The 26,193-nt window shown below is 31.6% G+C and overlaps 1 protein-coding gene across 3 annotated transcripts; it reads right to left on the reverse strand.

Moving 5' to 3' along the window:
• Positions 1-3,849: 3,849 nt before the first annotated feature.
• Positions 3,850-25,006, reverse strand: LOC126834327 (forkhead box protein E3-like). Of its 3 annotated transcripts, XM_050566157.1 has the most exons (5): positions 24,860-25,006; positions 24,351-24,583; positions 6,933-7,229; positions 5,957-6,367; positions 3,850-4,885 (listed from the first exon to the last, which is right to left on the reverse strand). In XM_050566157.1, exons 3-5 carry the CDS (start codon positions 7,227-7,229, stop codon positions 4,514-4,516), a joined length of 1,080 nt encoding a protein of 359 aa, XP_050422114.1. In that variant the 5' UTR covers positions 24,351-24,583; positions 24,860-25,006; the 3' UTR covers positions 3,850-4,513. The 3 variants fall into 3 exon arrangements, with proteins under 3 accessions (XP_050422114.1, XP_050422117.1, XP_050422116.1); XM_050566160.1 differs by lacking the exon at positions 24,860-25,006 and having other exon boundaries at positions 5,957-6,361; positions 24,351-24,704; XM_050566159.1 differs by lacking the exon at positions 24,860-25,006 and having other exon boundaries at positions 5,957-6,364; positions 24,351-24,704.
• Positions 25,007-26,193: the final 1,187 nt, after the last annotated feature.

Genomic DNA, 26,193 nt, shown 5'->3' on the forward strand with positions numbered 1-26,193 from the left:
ACAACAACTGTTGGTACGAAATTAATATATTTAAAAAAAAAAATTATATTCAAATTACATTTCAGTAGAAAACGAATGATGTTTTATTATAATTGACAATATTGGCAATAGTAATTTTTTGGTATTTACTATTTATCAGAAATTTAGGAATATATATATAAAGATATATATGTTTATAGACTCGTTAGTATTAAGTATGCCAAGAAAGTTGTAAAACCTGAAATAAATAAACGGATGCCCCATCACAGAATATCCATATAGTCCTCACAACAGTATAATGTACCTATAAAACAACTATAAGACAATTTTCATAAAATCCAGTTTATAAATTATAACAAAAAACAACGTCCCGTATATTTACTGAATAGACAAACCCATTTCAATTGGGTTTTGAATTTGTATCATACAAAAAATGTATTATTTGCGATATTAAGTAGTAAAAAAAATGTCGTCGAGAACTTATCATTTTCCTTCTAAAATAACCTATACAATTATTATTCTATAAGATCATTCGGGTCTTTTTTATTGCATCAATTGTTTCAGATTGTATTATAAAGTATATTTTGTATAACTTTTCTGAATAGGTTCATAGTAAATCTAAGTTACCTAGTTGAATAAAAAAAGGAGATAGATAAACCTAAAACGATATAATTTTCCAAGTCATCTAATTATTAACAAAATGTTGATTGCTTTTAGTTAGATCATTTTTCATTTTTTTATTATTTTTTTTTTTTTTATTGTCGACTGCCTTACTTTAACATTTGATTGCTTAAATCACTCTTCTGTTTGGTATATTGTATACTTGTTTAAGTGCTTAATTTCTTGATTGTTTTTTTTTTTTATAAAATAAGATAACTCAACATTGGACTTGACAGAATTTTTTGATTACAAAACAAATAAATAAATATTTATTGTAATAATGACCGAGTAACAATTTGAAATACATTTTTATTTATCGTTCCAAACGATATTTTATTTAATTACATTTTTGTTGTACTTTATCAAATAAACTGTTGTGATAAATTTTACACATTTTAAGAAAAATATATTTTATTTTCATACTTAATACCGAATATTATTATTTCTAATTTGTACTTAAAAAAATAAAATAGTTAGTTAAATTGAAAATGTATTTTTGAAATTCATTTTTTTTACTAGTCAGCCAAAAGTTGGGGTGATTTGTTGTTTCAGATTTCAGTTGTTTAAATTGTAAATAATCGTCTAAATTTTTTATAAAAAATAATTTGATAAAATTTGATTAATATAATCGTTTGAACTTATTGGCATAATATTTATTCTAGTCGTCCAATTGAGCGCAATCGTTTTTAGATGGTAGTTAATAGTTTCTTTTTTTTTTTCTATTATACATTATGAATCATTTTTTTTACTTATGTCCGACGTGAGGTAAATCGTTTATCATACTAACAGTAATTCAAAGTATTAATAATAATAGTAATATTATATTCTGTTCAATTCCAGCGCCGAATTAATTTTCACGACGCGTTTTAGAAATCATTTTTAATCGTCAAAATATTATTATTATTATTAGTGTTTAGTGTTATCGGTCGTCCACGCCGTATTTCCGGTCAGTGTGTTTCATTTCCTATCCAATGATTATAATAATATAAAATATATAAATGTACGGTTAGTGGTTTATTTAGTATGTATGTATTTGTTTCGTTTCTTTACTATAACGAGACAACAAGTGTTGCTTTTAGTTTCTATTTTTTTAATAATACTTTCTTGATTTAAAATTTTTAAAAAATGCGAATTGAAATGAAACAATAAACGCGAAACTATGTAACTTTAAGAGCTTGTTGTAACAGGGAACACAACTAAAACACAAAAAGAGTCATAACTACTGAACTAACAATTACACATCACATGTTTAACCTTTAAGATTTTGTAAAAAAATTGCCTATACTTTACTCCTTAAAAGTGGGCAGTGATCCACAGATCAATTAAGATAAATGTGTTAAAAATGATAATTACTTTTAGAGTCATTTAATGTTTAAAATTAGTGGAAGGAGGGGATTTTTTTTGTTTTCTTCTACACACAAACAGCGAATAATTGTTTAAAAAATGAATATAAAAACACAGCTTTACAATGTTTTACAGTTGTTGTCAATTATTCTAAAATATTTATGTATAAAAATTATAATAATTCTAATTTATATGAAATTGGGTATACATTTTTTTTTTAAATGGATATTTTTCAAACTGTCTTTTTTTAACTTAAATTGTTTTTCTTATAATATATTTTTTAAATGTTTTAGTGCATTTTTTCCTAAAAATAGTTATATTTTCAAATGAAATCAATTTTTTAAAACGTTTTCAAAGCAACTCGGTCAAGTTGAATATTATTCCAAAAAAAAAAAACATATTTTGAGTTTTAACATAATTGTTAATAAACAACTTTTTTTGTCCCAAAAGAATAGCAAACTATCATACAAACAATACTATGTTTTGTATATTAATTTTCGTTTCTTGAAATCATTAAGTTGAAAATTGAACTGTATTTTATAGAAATTAAAAAAACGGCGTCGAGGAAACAAATTTGAAAGTATAATTTTTTTTTTTTACTTGAAAACTTTTACCCGTTTAAAAGTGTATAAGCAAATTACCACAAGTTCAACAGAATGTAAAAACGTTTGAAGGTGTGAATTATTGTAAATTGTGTTATCTTAAGCCAAATACAAAACAAAATCTATCTAAATTTGTTTATTGTTTTTTTAATTTTTGATTTTGGCAACTTGGATCACATTTTCATTTACAAATTTCATTTGCCGGTCTAATATTATAATTACTTTTTTTTTTTATAGCGTTGTTTTTTGCTTTTTATGAATCATTATTTGGTTTTCAAAACAACAGCTGTGTTGAGTGTTGCTGATGCTGTTTTTTATTTAATTTTTTATTTGCACATACGCACAGAGGACGGTTTGGAAAATAAATAATTTTTTTAAGGTCACCAATTTTTTTAAACTTCCATTTGTTTTTTCAATTACAAACGCATTCGACAAACGAGTCAAACGAGTCGACCGATGGTGAAAAAAATAGAAAAAAAAATATATATAATATTTATATACTTAGTACTTAAATATGTACTTTTCGGGTGTTGGCTTCGGTAATGTATTTTATCTAAAAAACTGTTTTAAAAACGGATCTCTGTTTTTTTTTCAGAGATCAGCACAGCCTATATTATTATGTTTGGCATCAATTGATTGAAAAAAAAACAACATAGTTTAGCGTTGGATGGAAATCTACAAACGGTTTTGTCGCCTTGGTCGTTTCTCTTGGTGGTGTTTGGTCAAAGCAGTGAGTCTAAACTTGTCTACAATTTTTGGGAAAATTTAAATAAAACTTTCATCAAGAAAATTGTTTCAGTCGAGTTGACTTGTCTCATTTTGTTTTGATTTTTTATCATAATATGTTAACTAATTTTAACACTGTCCTTCAATAGTAGCATAGTTTAAAAAATAAAAACAATAAGTTAAATACATTTAGTATGTTAAGTATTCCGAAACGATTATTATTTTTGAAAACTTGTATTTACATTTTTCCAACAAGTTTGGACTTATTACTTTTACCCAAACACATACACACAAATGATGTAACTTTGTGTGTGTTTTATTTTAATAATAAAACAAATTGAATAGTGTGTGTAATTAACGACTCTAACGAAAAGGTGGTAAATATAAGCATTGATTAAATTCGTATTTAATCAATGATATAACAGTAATATATATATATATAAGTGACTAGTGAGTGTGTATATATATATATATGTATACTTACATGTAACAATAAAGATTTGAAAAAAAAAACACATATAATAATAATAATACAACAAATAAAAGAACGGTTCGTAAAATAATATAATTAAAAATATATACAAAATACAATTCTGCAGTATTTATAATAATATCGTTGCCCGCAAAGTGGACAATACAGGTCTTTTTTTTTTTTGCTGGTACAGTACTTACAAATTTTTTTTTTGTGGGGGGGAGGAGAGGAGTGGGATTTTAAGGGTAGGCCTACCGCTAGGATTGAGAAAGGGGTCCAGCAGGGGTTTTTTTCGCTGGTAAAGCCGAGCAAACCATTAGGTCCCACTTAAAAGAAGAACAAAGGTTCTTTCGTTGGTGTAGGGGTGAAGGGGTGATAATAGTAGTTTAAACAGCAGGACTAAACCGGAATGTGTCAAGAAAAATAAAACACAATAACGTTTCGAGTTCAAGAGAAGGCTCTATAAATGGTAGAGTACCAACCGCCGTTCGAGAGTGAAGAGTTTTTTTTTCTCTCGTGCGGTCACACTGGTTTTCCAGTCCTTCTGCTTAGCACACACTTCACTATAGCCGCCCATTACACGGTGTTGGCTTCTGGTGTATCTTCGGGTTTGATTGATTTATGGGTGCTTTACGGGCGAAAAAAGGTGGCTGGAGGGGGGGGAGGAATGGACAAAAGAAAAAGTAATAATGACAGTAGTGATAATCAAAGCAAAGGGATGGAGACACGGTTAGCGCCTGACACAGCCCGCGCCGCCGTTGCGACGGTCGTGGTCGTCCTCGTCGTTGATGATGATCAGTTTGGTGGGCGGCGTGCCGGTGCTCTCCGGGCGGTGGTCTTCCTGTTCGTTGTTGTTGTGCAGGTTGCTGGACGACACGGTCTCCTCCTGCGGGATCTCGCCCAGGGCGGCCGCCTGGTGCCGGTGGTTGTTCTGGATTAGGTTCTCGATGTGGAACGCCAGGTTGTGCGACGACACCGTGTCCGGCGCGGCCGGCTTGTCGGCCAGTACCCCGGGCCGGTTGCCGCCGATCTGGAATTCGGGATACACAAAGTGGTGATGGTGGTGGGTGGGCGGCAACAACGATTTCGCGTCCTGCGGGCTCTGCAAATTAGACGATAATTATTAATAATAATAATTCTATGCACAGAATAAACAGAAGGCAATCTTGGAGCCATTGAAAAAACGGTCAGACATATTGAGTTTTAGCCAGTGATGCCACCAACTCAGATATTTCCGTGTTTTTTATTTTTCTGTCAATTATGGCTACACTGTTCATTTATTAAACGTCGTACGCCGACAACAATGTCGTGGCCATTTTCCGCGTTTGTCCAGTGAACAGTTTAGAATGAACAAAAAATGAGAATTACCCTACTACGCCTGTCAGCACTGCCCATTTCTCGATCATATTCAAGATGTCGGACATACTCGCCCCATAAGAGTCCATGTAAAAATTGAATAGTTTCCTTTCTGTTTGTTCTGTGGTTTAGCGTTTTATTAAACTATATGCTGTATATACTTATTAATATACAGTAATGAGAATTCTTTATTATTTGCTATTTTTTTATCATACTATCACAGTCTCGTTGCTATAGACAAAATTACATTTATCTTCCAACAAAATAGATTTGTTCGAATCATAACCAAAGTGTTTTTGGAATTGCTGTTGGAATTACTAATTTTTCGAAGTGACTAGAGGAAAATATTGCTTGTGCTTAAGCGTTTTAAAATATATTAATTTAAATATTCAAAGAAAAAACAATATAAATTCCTCAGCTGATTTTCCATCTCTAATCAATAACAATTTCTCATCAGTTAACCAGGGATTATCTTTATCCCATCCTCGCCCTCTCCAGATCTCCAATCCACTCCTATCCACATCTTATATTTCACACCTAATCGCTTCACCTTTAATCTCCTTAAGCCTACTCGTACTCCACTCAATCAGAATCTATTACAGGATGAGATTTCATCTTCAGAGGTTTCATGTGTGTATTTCAAAAGTTTTCAAAGCCTACTGTTACAACGTCATTGACTCCCAAGCTCAAGTCATGCAATCTGACACACGTTCTATCCTTATCATAATCGTCAGCTCATCACCCCTCCCCCCCCCTTTAACCCCACGTCATCGCCAGACTTGAGTAGTATAAATTCCACATTTTTTGTCGAACTTACCGGTTGCTGTTGGTACGGCCTGTGACGGCGCATCCTTCGCCGCCTGTAATTTCCCCGTTCGAACATGTCGGCTGCGGCCACGGGATCCAAAGTCCAGTAGCTGCCCTTGCCGCCTCCCACGTTGTCATCGACGCCCGTGCGGCTCCTGGGTATCTTGATGAAGCAGTCGTTGAGGCTCAGGTTGTGCCTGATGGAGTTCTGCCAGCCCTGCCTGTTCCTCCGGTAGTACGGGAATTTGTCTGTGATGTAGTTGTATATTTCGCTCAGGGTCATCCGCTGTTTGGGCGCCGAAGTTATCGCCATGGCGATCAGGGCGATGTACGAGTAAGGCGGCTTCTCCTGACAGCTCATGTCCATGGTGGTACCCGCCGCTGGCTCGGCGATCGGTTGGTCGAAAATTGGCATCTGCTGCTAAACGATAATAACACTCGTTATTGTTATACCTACTTAAATACAGAGCCTGTACGACGATTGGACATGTTCAAGCATATGCACAACGGTTTCTTAAGCAGGATAATTGAAGGACTAGTAAAGGGAAAAACAGTAGAAGAAGCTTCCCTGAACTGCGTTGTACAGATAATCAAAGACATGAATCGCACATCATATAAACCAGCCTGTAGGTTGCTAAAAAAAGAAACTTGATCACCAATATAGAAATAGAGTGTGTAATCATTTTATTTTTTAAGAGATCTTGCAAGAAAACTCCAAATTTCATATCTCTTATAAATTAGTTTGGGTGAATTCGATATATTTTCTCTGTAACATATATTTAGTCTATCCGCATCACTTCTAGTATGATCATTTCAATCACAACTCTCGTTCTCGCTGCCTAAACTAATCTAACCTACTCTCGAATTCAAGGATTGCTCTACCTCTGTCGTTATCGAACAAAGTCTAAAATAACAACAGTTGTGCGTTCAACTTAATCTAACCATCTCTCGCGCGGTATGACTGGTATCGTATGGTTATTACCCACCGGTAACTGAGGTTTGTTGTTGTCTACGTAGTTGACGGCGTTTTGCAGTCTTAACGATTCCTGTAGGTAGGGCAGGATTCGGGATTGCAGCATGTGCTGGTAGTGCTGCTGGTACAGTATGGGCAGCTGGTGGAACAGAGCTATTGCCGACAGGTTCTGGGGCACGGGTGGCAACGAGGCTATGGCTTCGGCTAACATGTTGCGCTGCTGTTGGCTCTCGACGGTCTCTTCGGTTTTCATTTCACTAGTTTCCGCGGATTGCTCTTCCGACGTATGGGCTTGGCCCCCGCGGTTCATCTGAAACGCAAAAGCAAAAATCAGTCAATATGTCTCTTAATTTTTGGCGGCCAATAGAGTTTGCAGACGCAGACCCTCCCGTTATGCCACGTCTACCAATCAGAACTGATATTTTTAGGAAATTCGATTGGTGGCGTTTGATTGGCTACAGGCGGAGTCACTGACCATACACATTCGTCGTATGGGCCTCCCACATTGGATCATAATAATATGTTTGTCCCTCGATAAATAGCCCTTTAAGTTCCACGCGTCACGGAGAATTAGATTTGAAGATGAGCTGTTTGTGATTCGACACAGCTTTTAACCAGCTTTACCGGACCTGACATGTCTGATATTTGTTTTACAATACCGTGTCTGTTGTAATTTATTGTATTGAAAAACAGAACGCTTTATTATCAGATGAACGCGCGTTACCGGGAAAATAAACCTTTCAGTCCAACGTGGATGTGTTAAGTGCTGGGTGGCAAATAAACCGTATGAGATTTCATTGAATATTCCATCGTTGTTATACGAAAATAATACCTATTACCGTTCGAGTTGTCATCAATCAGTTGTCAAAAGTTTTATTTTTCTACCAAAATTTAACCCCGCCCTCCGACGCAGATAAGATAACGTTTTTAAGTCGTATTCTTTTGTAACCTTCTTTTATTGTTTACACCGCGCATAATCCAACACTGTAGTGTTTAATGGATACAAATATAGTATCTATACATGTTTGTGTATGTTTGTATATTTGTACACGATATTATTCATAATAGGTTACTGGTCGTTAAAATCGACGCTGGTGTATCGTTAATGCGGTTCACAATAGTGGAATGTATCATCTATTATTAAACTAACTAATAATTTCAAACAAAATTATTCGATTAAAAAAATATTTATTTCTACACCTTATATGAAAACACAAACATATGCTGTACGTGATCTGCGCACCTATTCAAAATCTTATTTATATCGGTTCAAAAAACGTAGGAATTGCTTTTGATTTTTTTTTCCTTGATTGTATAAAAAAGAGAATACCATACGATAAACACATAATTTTATATACATGTTATATGCTATACCATGTCATCTAATTCGACAAAATCTAAACATATTATAATATTATATTATGTATTCTTATATTACAACATTTATTTATAAATATTTAATATAGCAATAAACATTTAAATTTTAATTAGGCAATTTCAAATTTATATTACACACATAAAAATGTAATAATGCTTTCATAAACCCTAAGACTATTTAAGTATTTCAACCTAACCGGTATAGTGTAAGTGTTGAGCGAAATTTTTACTAATACAATTAAAACAAGAAACCTGTGCTATAATTTTTTTTTCACATATCATGATAAGAATATTAACATTAATATTGTAAGTAATGTAATCGACAACTGCACAAAATATTCGATATTATTTTGTTATAGCACTTGTTCGTTCGGTATCTATTTTATTACTATTTTATAATACAATATGATTTCTATGATTTTCTTTTTTTTTCTAATGGCAAACGGTCGACGACTAAAACGGTAATAAATCGTTATGATATTTAATCCACACTATTATAATAATAATAATAATATGTTATTGTGGGCGATAAAAATTACCGTTTACATTAGTGACCGCTTATAAGCAATAACAATATAGTGTGTACTATTATTGGATGTATGTGCCGTGTGTTATGCATGCTGTTGTGTGTATGTATGTACACTGTAAATGTCGAGAATAATTTATTATTATTATTATTATTATACATTTTTTTTTATATTATTCCAAACGGCAGAGCTATAAAGCTCGCGATAAAAGACAGTGGCTGTTGACAAATGTGCCGTTGATGCATTCGTGGGCATAAATAAAAAATATAAAAAATGACACACTCACAAAACGTATGTATGTTTACAATACAAAAAAAAAAATATATATATAACCGAAAAATAAATAACGAAATTATTTATGTGTTTTTTTTTTAACTACAATAATATTTTATCATCGGTCATCCCGGCAAGCCGATATTATTAAACAATATATCACTATATTGGTATTATAATAATATATTCATATTGTTACAGCCCGTACGACGGATGTTACTTTCGATTGGTACACAAATTGTTAAAATAAATATATAAAATACTAAAACTAAATATTGTCCCCGAGAAAAAGAAGATGATTGTCGAAGACTTCTTAGCCGCGACAAAGGGGCGCTGCTGCCTTTATCGAACGGGTTTTACCGACAAAACGCAGTGTTACCAGTTGGGTGAAACGAAAAAAAAAACAATCATATTATTTTCCCCAATAAACGACCGAATTGTTGTTATAAAAACCGCAAGACGACGTCGTCGTCGCTTATTATACACCAGTATGTTGCGTAGTACAACTTATAAAAAATAAGGGCAAAACAAACACAAACGTGAAGTCAAAAGAAAATACGTTGGCAACACTTGTTGGAACGTTAACGCACGCACTGTACCGTGACGACGGTGTGTGTGTGACTTGTGTGTCGACAGCAAACAAGTTGTGACAATGTGTGTGTGTGTGCCACCTAAATGTAATGAATTTTACAGACTGAATTATTATGGAAAAAAAAAAAAATACAACAGTCCAAAATGATGAACTTAGAAAATTTCGTTTGAAAGTTGAATTTCAAATACAGCGTCGAACAATACACATATATGTAGTTGTAAAATTCGACGTTACATTTAGTGTGCATTTTTTTTTTTTTTTTAATATCTTTGCCTTCGTTCGATCTGCGATCAAAGTAAATATTTGTAGTATTATATTAGATTTTGTCGAGTATATATTAACATTGCCGATAGGACTTTTTTTTAAAAATATACTCCACTCATACACACACTCTAGCAAACTTGTTTGAAAAGCGGATTGACGGCTTAGAATTAAAAAAAAAAATCAAGTACAATTTATCGTACAGAAGTCAAGTTCGATAAAAAAAAAAAAAAAAACAGTGCATTGTTCTTAACTAAACACAATGAGAAGTGATTATTATAATATCTGAAAGCAATAACAAGAAACGAGTATGGAATGAGAAAAAAATTAGATTTTTCAAAGTTTTCTACTTTTCAAGTCCGAAATTGTATTTAGATAATATATACATTCTACATTGGGTTATCTAACATATATCATTATACATATTAGAAGATCTATAAATAGGTATATTTAGTTTAGAAGGCACGTCTCACGGACATTAAAAGAGTACATAATATATTAAACATATTATTATTATTATTTTTAATTTACTTTGCCTTTGGCCATAGTATTTTATTTACCGTCCCCACAAGTCGTCGAGGCTCATCGCCATCGTTAATGGTAATTGTTGTGTTTTTAACAATTATCATTAAAACAACGCGATTTTTCTATATTTGTTTTGTATTCAACCTAAATTCGATTGAAACGAATTATACACAAAAGAGGGAAAATATCATATTCGGCCTAATATTATTATATTATTTTATTAATGTTAACAGGCGACCAGTGACTAATATTGTTTTGTTATTCGGGGCAATTATTATTAAACATACTATATTTATACATACATACATACATATATATATATATATATATATATATATATATTCACAACATCTTATAACATACAACATTTAAGTACAAATATCAATATAAATGTACATGCCTAACATATAATATACATATTGTATTTATATAATATGTACATATATTTACTTAAACGGTATATATTCGTTTAACGTTTTCACTTTTTGTTCATGAATATTGTTTAGAATATAGAAAAACTTATATGCACATACAATATGACATAATAATATATCACAATAGTAAAAATTGTAACCTAGTAGGTGAACATTGAGTTTAAATAACTTCTGGGCGCACAATAAACATTGTACAGTCGCCATTGCTATATTGTGTATTGTACACTTTAGCACACAAAAAGCAAAAGGTAGCAAAAAAAAACAATATCATTAGACAAACAGCGTGTACGTTTTTTTTTTTGCAACCATTAACAAATCCGTATAAAAAAAACCGATTGATTTAAAACTATTTATTATATATTATTATAAAAATACTGTTAACCGATGAAATATACCGTATAAAACGGTTTAAAAAAATTTGAAATATTAAATCAACAATACATCTTATTAAATCAATCGTCTTTACCACAACACAACCTCATCCGGCAAAGTCTCAATTTTTTTCTTCTTCAATTTATATATATTTTCAGCGGCGAAACACACACACACGCCGTCGGTTTTTTATATACATATATATAAATCATATTAACAACGTTAAAATATAATTTTTATACGGAATATTATTAATTGTTATTGTTAAAATTATTATACTCACGGCCATTGTAAAATATTAAAAAAAAAAAAATGATCCAACTCGAGTTTTGGACTTCCTTCGCGTACTTGTTTGTACTTGTATTTTGTTTTACCGTTAACGTGTACAGCTGTATTACGTGGTGGTTGTTGTATTGTGTGGGTACGGAATAATAATAAAAAAAAAAAAAAAAAAAAAAACAATAATATAATATTGTTTGTATAAGTGTTTCGTTGTTCTTAATTTTTTTATTGAAATATGTTTACTATTTGTAAATAAATGGTCGTTTTGCATTTTCAAACACGTTTTCGCCTCGTGATAGCCAAAAGAAAAAACACACAATTTTTATGACAAAAAACCGACAAATTTGTTTTTTTTTAAACGTACAAAACTACTATATAACAAGAGTAATAATTATACAGGGGGGGGTTACTAGCTTTTGAATATAGTTTTTTTTAGTTTTTTTTTAATGATACGCCGTTAAAAAAATGCCTTAACCCGGCAAAATATAATCCAATCGGCACAAACACGGATTTTACGTTTTCAACGCTTAAATTAATAAAAAATAAAAAAAACCCAAACCGATATTATGTGTTATTGTTTTAGAGTTCATTGTGTACGCTTAGCAAAAATATATAAAAAATAAATAACCTAAGCCGAAAAACAAAATGACATTCTTAAAAAGCTACAACGAAAAATGTTGTGCAAAGGTTCACTTTAAATACATTTTGTTTTTTTTTTTTTGCAAAGAAAATTTTGGAAACGTTTTAATCTCCTAACAAACAAAACATGGCGTTGTATTTAAAGGGAAAAACAACCTTTTATCAATATTTCCTCTGAAGCAAAGACATCGGATCGCGAACGTCTTGGGATAATAATATGCTGATTTCCTGTCTCTTATCAATCATCTATTATCGAAAACAGTTACTCAGGAGTTACCATAGATAACACTTGATGACCGCTGATAAGACGTTATGCCCTATCTATGGTAATTACCCGTGTCTCCTTATCACCACCTCACCCCCTTCTTGTCGTACAAAAGTATATACATTTACATAGATGTATAGATGTATATACATTTGAAAATATTCAAATGGCTTTGCTGTTTGGCACCTTCGACCCTAAACCAAGGGTTGGCAACACCCGCGATCGTGTGGAGAAAGCGAAAAGGCGGGATGCTGCAGTGTGACCACAACGAAGAAATTAATATTTCTGTGGTACATATTTTTAATTTGGTCCACATATGACATAAGTTAATAGCTCGGTGGCCTAAAAATACGTGGGAGGGAAGGGATTTTAAAATATTAGGACAATATTAATTCTTCGTCGAGACAAAAATTTACTTTCGCGGAAAATGTAATTTTAAATCCTCTTGAACAGACATAATTTATGCTGTGTGAAAAATGCAAAAACGACGTACGGTAAGACACATATTTAGACACTGTTGTTTTAATATTACAAAAAAAAAAAAAAAAACCCACCAATGATTTAACGTTGTGTGCATCACGTGATCGCGCGAATATCTTTTCGGTCTGTTCGAACAGATTATTAATAAGGTTAGGTTGAAAATACAATATAACCTTCGGCGGTTTTGCAGTGAATTCACACACTTTTGTCTATTTGCGCAGATGGAAATACCTTTGAAAGCGATTCGAAACGCTAAGCCGGGCGATAATAATCGCGATTTGGACTGACAGCCCCCCAAACGACTTGGAAGAAGTAAAGAAGTAAAAAAAAAAGTATGTTAACACAAATTCCCAATACCAATTAGGTTGCGCAGAGATTCGCAAACGAGAAGCAACTGTACGTTTTTTGAGACACCTAGTTTCTCCGAAGCATTTCGGTGGAGGGAATTTTTTTGGCCGGATGTCTTTTGTAAGTACAGTAAAAAAGAAAAAAGGAAGAAAAATCCTAACCGATGGATATTTATCAACACCACTTGGTTACTTGAATATTGCCTATATAAAACTCCTTAAAAACTACCTCGACATGGGCTTCTACTGCTCTAGGATTTATTAAGGCGCATCGTATAGGCAATTTTTCACTAAAACAATATATATATATATATATATATATATATATATATATTTATAGTATGTTAATACACAGTTAGGAGGGATTTATTTTGGTGTTTAATCTCTTTTTTCAACTTCTATTAACGGCTCACGAAGGCATTACGAATCTTCGTCAAGTTCATATTTTATATTTGCAGCGTGGCGAGCAAGTATGGCTTTTTTAATGTAATTTTCTATAGTCATATAGTAAATAAAAATAAAAAAAAACAATAACGATTGTCGTCCTACGTGACCGAATAAAGTGTATTAAATTTTAAACGCGTTGCACGCCGTTTAAAAAACAAACAATCACCACAGTTGTGTTTGTGGCAATTAAAAAAACACTATTTAGAATAATAATTAACGGCAAGGGTCAAGAGCGAGTTGACCGAAAACATTGTACAAAGATATTACACCTAACCTACGCCTATTTTGTAAATCATTTATATTTATATACATGTACAGGGTGAATAATTCTTGAGAACGTTTTGGACAATTAATTTTTAAGTTGATAAAGTTTAGCCGTTGTTCCAGAAGCTTTGAAAGTATAATTATTTAAAATCGGTTATCGACTAGTCGACATTTCCAGTAAATTACACTCTTTTTTTTTTTAAGTTAATTAAATAGATAAATTAGATATAGAAACATATCTATAAGTGTGTTGTCCTTAATGCGTCATCCTGTACACACGTTTAATATATTCACAAAACGGTTTTCGCGTTGTTTGTTTTCTTAACGGCCAACGACATTAGGCGTTGTAAAAATATTATTATTATAATATCGAATGCGTCATTTTTTAAACAAACAACTTATCAAAACGCCCAGGAAAACAATAATAGAATATATTATTATAACAAACAACACAACGCGCTATGATATAAAAAAAAACTATAGAGGGCACTTACTTATTTATTCTTATCAAAGAAAACTATTTATTCCAATCTGGTAATTAATAACATTGTGTGTGTGTGTACTGTGGTATTGTAATATATTTAGTTGAAATGAAAACAAAAAAATATGATTTTCACAGAAATATCAAAAAATAATTTTCATATTTGTTACCCTTTTAAAAATTAAGGCCTGAATTTTCCCCTGCTGTGGTGGGACAACAAATATGGCAACCAGTATTTTTTTTAAGATGGAATAATGCAGCGATAAAAACCAATATTTTTTCTATATATCTTATAAACAAACAGCCAGAGAGAGAGAGAAAAATACAAAACAAATTTTCTAAGGCCGTCGACTCCGAAAAAAAAAAAAAATAGAAATACAATATTTTTATTGAAACGGGTGTCATCAACCCGGGTCGTTAACACCGCCAGGTATATATTTATTTATATTTTTTTTTGTCATACAAGTCTTTACCTAACTTTTCTATATTTACTTATTCGTTTTCGAAAACGGTTTTCATTCCTGTTAGTATTTCTTTTTTTTTTTTACCGTACCGGGTAGTATAATAATATAATTTCGGTATTGTTAATATTAATAAATTCGTTTTTCTTTTTTTTTTGCTTTATTTCCAATTTAGATCCGTTTCGAGTAACGCCAAAAAAATTACTTTTGGTTAAATGACTTTTAACTGACACTATTAACCTAACCATCGTTGCTAGGACGAAAATGATAATAACACGTATAAATTTGGTAACCGTCCAGAAATTATTATAAATATATTATTACATAATTACCATTAAAAAAAAAAATACAACAAAATCGTACTATTTACTATTTGGAATTTTGTCGCGTGCACATTAGGTTATCAGTCAAAGTCTATTAAAACAACAAACAATAATGATAATAATACAATTATTATTTATTATTATTTATCATGTTATTGCCAAATGGAAAATTCCCTAGGAAATGTTGTCCAAAACATTTGTGTTGGTAATATTTGTGTTTTTATGCCAAAACAATGTAACAATATTATGAGAAACAGCATAAAACACAATGCATTTTTAACGGATTTTTGGCCACTGATTTTACAACAAGATATACAACAAAAACTATTGCCAATTGCTGCCTGTCAATAGATTTTGGTTCGTCGACTTGAGATTTAGTATTTGTAACGTTTAATACGTTTTGGATTTACACGGTCAAATCCTACTCTTACATTTACTACAATACTCTTCACGTTGACAACTTTAACAGGAAATAAAATGGCAGATTATGTTGATTTTTTTACACGAGCAAACAAAATACATATTATATACAAATATATTGTTCAGTTTAACCAAGTGCTCTACATTTTATTATAGGAACGAGGGTATTCGAAATTACTATTTGAATAAAATAATTTAAACCCAGTAGTCAAACCTACCATCTGTTTCTTTAGTAGTCGAAAAACACTACCCAGATTGTATTTTTTAATGTTTTTTATTTTGTATCTGTCGAATTTCAATATAGTTCATATTTTTAATATTATTAAATACATTTTATATAGAAAATATTATCGAAACATTTGTGTTGGTAACATTTGTGATTTCATGCCAAAACGATGTAAAGATATTGTGAAAATAATTAGAACACACAATGTATATTTTTAAAGGAATTTTAGCCACTGATTTTGCAACTGCCAAAAAACAATGTACAAGAAAAATATTTTCACTGTATTTAACGGAAATATTAATCTTTATGACTTTCCGGTCTGACAATAGATTTTAGTTTCTCGTGTTGAAGTTATAAGTTTGTAACGTTTGACCAAATCCTACTTGTACAGGGTTGTTCAAGCAATATCAGTGTCTTAACCTTAATTGATCACCCTATATTTAGAGTTTAAATTTTTTTTACCGAAGAATGAATGAAAGGAAATTCGAAGGCAGGTAATATTTTTTTTTTTTTTACATAAGTAAACCAAATAAATATGTTCATATTATACATTTATAATAATATTATTCAGATGAACTAAGTGCTTAACAATTTTTTTTTTTAGGAACGCGAGTATTCGACGTTACTCTATTTAAGTACACAAGAATAATAATCATATAATAATAATGCAAACCCGGTAGTCAAACCTACGCAACGGTTTTGTAGCATTAGCACACAGTTGCTTAACGGCGAATTAAAGTCGTTTGATTAACAATAACGTTAAACACCATTGTACAGGGTGGGGCAAATGTTGTTTTGACATTTATACAAATAATACTTCCATGTAAAAATAATGTCAAAGCTACACGCTAAACACCCTGTTTGCCGGTTCCGTTCAAAGCAACTGTGCTAATGTTATACGGTTTTAACTACCGGGTTAGCACATTATAATTCGTTAGTAAATATAAATAATTCTAGCTTCGACAACAATCAAATAAATAATACATATTCGTATTTGGTGTCAGTTTTTACAATCCCTGTTTTTGATCAACTGTGTTTTTTTTTTGGTCGAAAAACGCTTATAAATAGTCACTCATAACAGATCAAACATTTTTTGCGCTGTAAATGTTTAACTGAAGTCATACATTTTCTGACTCACAACTTGTAAGTGATTCTGTGAAAACAATTAGAGTGTACTGGGGTATGATTAATAGTAAAATTAATTAAAAAAAACTATGATCCGATTCCAAAACCGAAGATTGCCATAGGTGTTGTTTTTCTCGAGTATGGCCACCAGTTAAAAAAAACCGTGTGAAACAAAATTTCAATCCGTTGTCGACATTCAAAAACGAAACATACATAATAATTTATGCCGTCCATGTTGTATTTGGAAAACGGCACGTTGTGGACATAAAATGTTCACAAATAATCACTTTGCGGCGAACAAAATTCGTTCACACAGTAATATTATATATATATAAAAATATGTGCAATAGAAAACAAAATATTGTTGTCGTAGTCTAACAAAATGTATAATGTACACAACTGCGATTGATTGTATATTATGTTTTTAACGTTGCATCGTGTCGGTTTTGTTTTCAAAACTGTGTTTTTATTTTATCAAATAATAGAAAACAATCTGGTTTTCTCGGTAACGTTTATTTAGTTATTCGCATAACGTTATTATTGTAAAGATTCATTATTTTTAATAAAAAAAACATACCCGTCGGGTAATTTATTTTGTTAAGAAATTTAAATTTTTTCCATAGAAATCCGAAGCAGCAGCATAATTGGGGGGGGGGGGAATATATGTACAAAATGTCGCAGGAAAATATTGATTAAATGATGTTGATGTTAACTAATAGAAACACCAATTCAAATGACCAATCCAAAATTTTTCTTTAAACGTCATCGTTGGTTTTTGGTTAAAAAACAAAAAACAAAAGATCGACTAAAACTTAAAACAAAAATTTAAAAAATATACTAAATTAAACGTTGTCCGGTACTTTGGAAATCATTTTCATTTTGAAAACTAAAAAAACATTTATTAGTGTGAGTAGTTTTTTACAAAATTAAAACTTTATTGTTCATTTACTTATAGTTATTAGCCAGCCTCGCTTACGCTGTTGCATAAACACGAGTTTATTATTTATTTTATTGTTGTCGAAGCTCGAGTATTAATTATATTTACCAAAGAATTATAACGTGTTAACCCTATAGTTAAAACCTTATAACATCAGCACAGTTGCTCGAAATACAACCACCAAACAGAGGGTGTTTCGTGTGTAACTTTGACATTATTTTTACATGGAAGTATTATTTGTATAAATGTCAAAACAACATTTGCCCCACCCTGTACAATGGTGTTAAACGTTATTGTTAATCAAACGACTTTAATTCGCCGTTAAGCAACTGTGTGCTAATGCTACAAAACCGTTGCGTAGGTTTGACTACCGGGTTTGCATTATTATTATATAGATTATTATTCTTGTGTACTTAAATAGAGTAACGTCGAATACTCGCGTTCCTAAAAAAAAAAATTGTTAAGCACTTAGTTCATCTGAATAATATTATTATAAATGTATAATATGAACATATTTATTTGGTTTACTTATGTAAAAAAAAAAGAAATATTACCTGCCTTCGAATTTCCTTTCATTCATCCTTCGGTAAAAAAAATTTAAACTCTAAATATAGGGTGATCAATTAAGGTTAAGACACTGATATTGCTTGAACAACCCTGTACAAGTAGGATTTGGTCAAACGTTACAAACTTATAACTTCAACACGAGAAACTAAAATCTATTGTCAGACCGGAAAGTCATAAAGATTAATATTTCCGTTAAATACAGTGAAAATATTTTTCTTGTACATTGTTTTTTGGCAGTTGCAAAATCAGTGGCTAAAATTCCTTTAAAAATATACATTGTGTGTTCTAATTATTTTCACAATATCTTTACATCGTTTTGGCATGAAATCACAAATGTTACCAACACAAATGTTTCGATAATATTTTCTATATAAAATGTATTTAATAATATTAAAAATATGAACTATATTGAAATTCGACAGATACAAAATAAAAAACATTAAAAAATACAATCTGGGTAGTGTTTTTCGACTACTAAAGAAACAGATGGTAGGTTTGACTACTGGGTTTAAATTATTTTATTCAAATAGTAATTTCGAATACCCTCGTTCCTATAATAAAATGTAGAGCACTTGGTTAAACTGAACAATATATTTGTATATAATATGTATTTTGTTTGCTCGTGTAAAAAAATCAACATAATCTGCCATTTTATTTCCTGTTAAAGTTGTCAACGTGAAGAGTATTGTAGTAAATGTAAGAGTAGGATTTGACCGTGTAAATCCAAAACGTATTAAACGTTACAAATACTAAATCTCAAGTCGACGAACCAAAATCTATTGACAGGCAGCAATTGGCAATAGTTTTTGTTGTATATCTTGTTGTAAAATCAGTGGCCAAAAATCCGTTAAAAATGCATTGTGTTTTATGCTGTTTCTCGTAATATCGTTATGAGACCCAAATTATTACCCAAATGTTTTGCATAATATTATTTCCTGTATTTATAATATTATCTTTAACAATATTAAACATATTTGGAACTATATTGCAGTTCAACAGATACAAAAAAAACATTAAAGAAAACAATCTGGGTGGTGTTTTTTCGACGACCAAGACAGACGGACAACGTCGAGCAGTCTTAAGCTGAATCGTTTTTTATTTACAATTATTTTTGTAAAATCTCAGTCCTTATACGTGTTGGGTTTGTGTTATTGTTATTATTATATTTTATTTCCCTGACCGTGTCTGGTCGCGTGTCGAATAAGTGCATACAGTGTACTGTACAACAATAATAATTACAAACAAAAAAGAAAACAATTTGAATTATTAAAATATAATATTATATGTATGACATTGAAGACACAGTCGTGAAAACGTGCGGTTTTCGTGCATACCGAAAAAAAAAAAAATAAATAAATTAACGACTACATTAGAGATTGTGAAATTTGTAACAACCAAACGATTACATGGAAAATTGGAACCTAAAAAAAAAAACAATACCAATATAATAATAACGAACCGACGATTGACGCTGCTCTCAATCTTGTCTTGATGATAATTATTATTGTTATTGTAAACTCGGACCACCAAACCTTATCGCCTACGGTCTACACTTTATTGGTTTACTAAATTGTATTATTGTTAAATGTCTTATTTATTTTTTGCTACCGCAATAACGATATGGACAGATGCCACAGCCGGGATGTTACTGAAAATGTTGCACACACTGCGAACGGTTGGCAACACCGTCACTTAATTCAGAAATAGCAACATGACGTCAACATGAAGAATTACTTGGTTTTTTTGTTGCAAATAATTAATAAGCATTCTTCCTTTCTAAAAACTATGCAATTGTCCAATTTAATCTGAGGGGAAAACCTCAAACTTTACAAAGCTAAAAAAATAGATGCATTTTTGAGAATTTTGTTTGATAAATATATAAATAGTATATTTATCTATTTTATAGAAGCAAAAAATAAAAAAAAATTATCTGAAAATGAGTCGTAAGTACCCGTATTATAGTATTAACAAATAATAAGTGTCTATTAACCTTCACTGCATGTAAGTGCATATAATATGCGTTAGGTTATTTATAATTGATATCGTTTATTGATTACGGTTAAACTGAACTATCGATTTTCAAAACGATTTTTATCAATAAAGTGCAGTAAACACAGTAAAAATGGCATATATATTTTTATTATAACATTAATATATTTTTTACAAAAAAATTCATGTAATGAAGGGTCAAAGACATTGTCGGAAATCGAAAACTAAGAGTATTTTTTATCAATTCACAATTATTAATAATTTTTTGTTTAGGCCAAGTTAAAAAAAAACAATTATTTTTAAGAACTCTAAAAATGTTAAGAACGTTAAAATTAGTTTAGAGAAACTCTCCTAGAAGTCAGTCTACGGTCATGTGAGTAAAAAGGGTGATAACCCGCCAGTGTTGCCGACATGATATTTTTTGTTTCATAAAAGACTAGTCTCTGTTTATAAAATCGAAAATGCCGGCCGACGATAACGATCATATTATTATTTTTGAATCGAGTAACAGTGTAGCCAACCTCTTGGAAAACGAAAAAGAAATGTTGCTGCAAATAATACCCAATTTGTTTTACTACAACGTTATTTGAATGTTAAAAAACAATATTTTAATCATTTTTAAGACTGCCCGATGGTATTTTTTTGTTTCCAAGGAGAAAAGAAAGTCGATAAGTACACATAAGTCTGTATTGTTAACTTTAGTGAAAATGTATTTGGCACCTATCCAACACCTTTCTTGTGTTAATCAAGGAAACGAGGACAAACATATTGTCTAATATATAAAATATCATAAACCTATTTACTATTCGGTCAGTTCAGCTGTTAATCCCTTTTGGCCGTGCCCGACCTCTGCGATTTTGTTTATTATTGTAATTTGAATATTTGTGTAGACACAAAATGTTTTCGAGTACCACTAAATATATTTTTTTTTAATGGCCATAATAGCATGTAGATAGCTAAACAGTAAACCAAAAATTTGTTTATGATAATTTTTCAGTTTGAACAAGCGGTACAGATAAAATAGGTACGCTGTTTTTTTTATCAACACTTCAATAATAATTAGACAGCGAGTGTTTTTTTTTATTTTACAAGGACTAATGTATTAAATAAAAAAATATGATTTGTTTTTACAACTAGCATTGACAAATAATTAGTCAAGTAAACGCTATTGTTGAAAAAAAAAAAAATGATAAAAACCTTTTACCATTACCGTTCAGACATAACCGAATAACGTCGTTTTAATCATATTTTTTATTATTATTTAAAATGCGGATTTTTATCGCACAATTTTTTATTGTTGTACCTATTGTAACACATTTTGTTTGATATTTTTGCAGCGATGGGAAAAAATAGAAATATTATTTTCTAACCAGTTTTTTCACTATATTTTGGCCAAGGCGCCTAAATATTAAGGGGCTAAGGGCGAAAGTGTTCAAAAACCAATATCTATTTGTTACAGATGTGTTTTAATAGATTTTGTTTGTACATTTAAAAAAATTCCCATATCGGTTTGGCCGAGATAACATATAATAATAAGGACCAGTTGAGAAAAAAATAAACAGGCTATCTCGAGCCGTTGACGTACATTGATATGATAATAACAATTAATATTATGTCAGTAAGTAAGTGTATTATTATAATATATATTCTTATCGAAAACACTCAAGTTGAAATAATTCTGACAGAACGGTTTGTTTTATTTATTTTGTTTGTTTAATTGCTAGTCCAAAAAAAAAAATGATAAAAAAACAAACATTTCCAAAGCCAAACCGTGTGTAACCTAAACTTGAGTGAAAAAATAATTTAAAAAGAGAGCCAATTTGTTCCCACATAAATAGTGGGATTGTGTTTTCATGTTTTTTTTTATATTTTTGGTGAGCTGTTGACTTTGATCTAATTTAAAAGGGGTCTAGTCGTTTTAGACTAAAAAACCTGATAATATTAAAACATATAAGTCTGTCCTGTTGAAAACTTGACCTGACCCAAACGTCGTGCCAACGAAAACAAGACGGCTAGATAATATTAGGTTGAAAAATAAACAATAAATATTTATTCAGTTTTTATTATTGTAAGATGTGTAATCTCTATTGTCGAACTACAGTACTGACAGTGGATATATTATTATTATTATTAGAATAACAATAATTCTATTATATTTTCGTATTTGTTGTATCAGTTTGGACGCGACGTTTAACGCCATGGTCATTATGTAAACCGGTCAAAGTTAATAAAATAATTTTTAATATTAAAACAAACATTCTTATCGGTTTTTTATGTGTACACACATAAAATTGTTTTTTATTTTTTTAATTAAATTATACAATCGAACACAATTGAAGTTAACGCGTTTATCGACAGCAATTATTATCTGAACGATGATGACGGCGATGAATAAAATATGTAATTATAAATTGTTGGATTTAAACATAATAATAATAATAATAATAATAATATTAAGAAAATCATAATATTACTGTCGTTATTATTATTATTATTATTAGTATTTATTATGTAGAATTAATGTAATGCCCATGTTGAATATTCATCTCGGCTAATTTATGTTGTTTTGTTTTTTAATCGTTACACGTTCAGTGTAATATTACAACAATATCGTTTTTAGAAAAAAAAAATAATACCAGATAATATATTTACAAAACGATCGATCCGAAAATAAAAGTATATTTTAATTTAGTATAATCTTATCTCGTTTGCATCTTAACACCACGTTGTGAACGATTCATAATTGGCGATAATAATTTTAATCTATTGCATTCGAATTTCTACTAGCTTAGCTAATAAGGGCTATAAAAAAAAAAAAAATCACTACCAGCTTCATTTGTTGTGTTTTTTAATAAACATAATATGTTAAAAACAATATTAAAACACACATAATTTAGTGTTTTCTAACCAAACCTAATCAAACCTAATCAAACCTAACCAAACCTAACCAAACCTAACCTAACCGACCCACCCCAACCAAGTCTAACCTAACTTTACTTTGAATTATTTGTTAGTATATTTTGCAAGAGGGAAAATCGTCCAAACGGTTTGGTTTTTATTTAAATTCTTAGCCATTCGAATTTGTCAACTAAGTTATATATTTTAGCGTTATAATAATTAAATTATCTATCCAACTAGGAATATACAAACATAAATGTCTACTCGGTCGTTTAGTTTGGTATACTTTGTTAGAATTTATTATTGTTATTAAATTTGTTCGGTTTAAAATTATTATTGGAAAAAAATTGTAACAACAGTTGTAAAAAAAAAAACCATTTCATTTTTATTTTTTCATACAAAGATATACAATTGTGTTAATGGCAAAAAAAATCATATTGTCAGTGGTTCTAAACATGAGCAAATTCAATATGAATATTTGTATATCGAAAAAAAAATATATATATATTTATATAGCAGAAAAGTATACTAAAGTTTCTTTTGATAGCTGAAAAATTAATTTTCTTATCTCTTGCAATTAGTATCACTCAATTGTAACGATGCACGTCAAGCATAAAAAGATATATTTATATATGTGAAAGTAAAAATGTGAAATTCTTATAATCGAAATCCGATTATTTTTTCGCGAAATTTATGTTAAGACTGTTTTCATTATGTAATCAAGTACAAGCTACCATCTGTCTAATTTTTAGGTATCAAAACTGCGGCTAAAACAAATAAAAACTTGCACCCTCCGTGGGGGGGTTGGAATTTTGGTGAAATTAAAATTCGACGATAATTTTTTGTAAACTTAATCGAAAAAAAACAAAAATTTTTGTAAAAAAAAAAGTTTAGAAAAACCGTTTCCCATCGGACTGACCTGTTTTGGAAATTCGCACGCCGGACGGTGCCGGTAAGTCTGTTGGCGCGGTGTCTGTTGGCGGCTGACCGGCGCGACCGTTTGTCCGGGCGCGGTTGGCGTGTCGCAACGTCGTACGTCGGACGGTATCCCCCGTGTCACACGGTCGACTGACTGAACGCGTCGACCGGCTGCGGCGGTGGTGTCGATTCAAAAAGCGGCGGCGACGGCGGGACGACGATTAATTACAACAACTGTTATTGTGTGGAAAATAAAAAAATAAAAATTACACACATATATTTATATTTACATAGGCAATAGTAATAAAAAATACAACACAACAATAATAATAATATAACAGTACGCGACCGAACCGGTGCGCGCTTTTATAATATACTATATTATACAAAACAGTGGTATGGTGTACGCGACCGTCGTCGGTTACCTCCCCTGCCCCTCCCGCCACCTCGACGGTCACGTGGGCGCGCGGTAAAATCGAAAAGAAAAAAAACAAATTTTCCGCGTTTTACCTGTGCGCGTTAAAATTAAACATCATCATCATCATCATCGTGGTGTTTACACGGCTACCGGTTAGGTTTTTTTTTTTTTTTTCGCCTTCAAAACAATTAATAGCGGCGGATCGCTGCTACACGACAAACGACGACCGACCGACCGAGTCCGTCTCCTTACCGATATTAACAACACACACACGCTGACGGCGGTGGCGGCTGGCGGCGAGGAACCGCCACCGCCACCACCACCAGCGGCGGAGGAACATTAGTCCAAAGTAAACACTTTGAAAATGGAATTGTTGATGACACGGTGGACCGGAGGGGCGCGGGGCGAAGGGGCGAGGGGGTATGTGCCGCGGCGTACAATTGGTCTGCACTGCGGCGGCGGCGGAGGGTTTGTTTATTTAAATACGAGTTGTGTTTGGTGTGTGTACCCTGTGTGCTCGGTCGGTCGCCGCCGCCGCCGCCCCTTCACCTCCCCTCCGGTCATCAGTTTACCGCCGCGAAATTCTTCGGTTGCGTACACGAAAAATAAACAAACAAACAAACATTACGTATTATTATTATACATATTGTACGAAACGCACAGTATATGTATGTACCTACATACGAAACGCACACGCAAACACGACCGACAACTTTGCGCGCCGTTCAGAATATATACATGTACAGTATACACATAATAATATTATATATGTGTGTTTGTATAGAGTGCGCCAAAATGTCGGGTCTTTTTCTCTCCGTGTGTGTGTATGCGTGTGTGTGTGCGGCGCTCTTCTCTCTTTCCGTATGTTATTATTACATATGTATAGTGGCTGTACCCTACGTATGTCGGCGAAAACTTTCTTTGTGCCCCCCGGCAAGAAAGGCCGTATTGTACGTTTTGTTGTGGTGATTCTCGATGCCGAGAAAGGCGACGGGCCGGCCGCGGCTGTGGAACGGGCCCAAGGGCCTTTTACCCCTAAAACATAATGCGTTGACGATTTCATCCTATGAAGATTTTAGGATAAAACAAAAAAATGTTGTACCCTTCCTCCCCCCCCCTCAATTTATTAAACGGTTAGAACTAAATCAGTTTGTAAGTATGGAACATATTTTGGCGTACCCAGTGCTTATACATCATATTATTATCATACCTAAGTACCTATCTATCAGTGGCGGTTCTGGCATTAAATTGTTGAGGAGGCAACAACTTTGTACCCTTATTGATAAAAAAAAGCGCAAAACCCCCCCAGACCTAAAATTTCTTCATACTGGTATACTTCCCTTTTTAACTGTAAGAGAAGACTTTTGCTTATTATCCTAGCTATTAGTTATAATCGCATTACCGGTCATCTATTAAAATAATTATC

This window comes from Adelges cooleyi, unplaced genomic scaffold, assembly GCF_023614345.1.
Source record: "Adelges cooleyi isolate 19-005CV unplaced genomic scaffold, UGA_ACOO_1.1 ACOO_flye_CR_arks_rails_tigmint_CR_PRNA_21, whole genome shotgun sequence".
Classification (NCBI taxonomy): Eukaryota; Metazoa; Arthropoda; class Insecta; order Hemiptera; family Adelgidae; genus Adelges; species Adelges cooleyi.

Bases quoted from the DNA above. Each gene is read 5' to 3' on its own strand.
- LOC126834327 (XM_050566157.1), bottom strand. From the start codon at position 7,229: ATGAACCGCGGGGGCCAAGCCCATACGTCGGAAGAGCAATCCGCGGAA. The intron at 6,368-6,932 runs GTGGGTAATAAC...ATTATCGTTTAG, and splicing joins ACAACAAACCTCAGTTACCG to CAGCAGATGCCAATTTTCGA. The intron at 4,886-5,956 runs GTAAGTTCGACA...TCTAATTTGCAG, and splicing joins GGCCGTACCAACAGCAACCG to AGCCCGCAGGACGCGAAATC.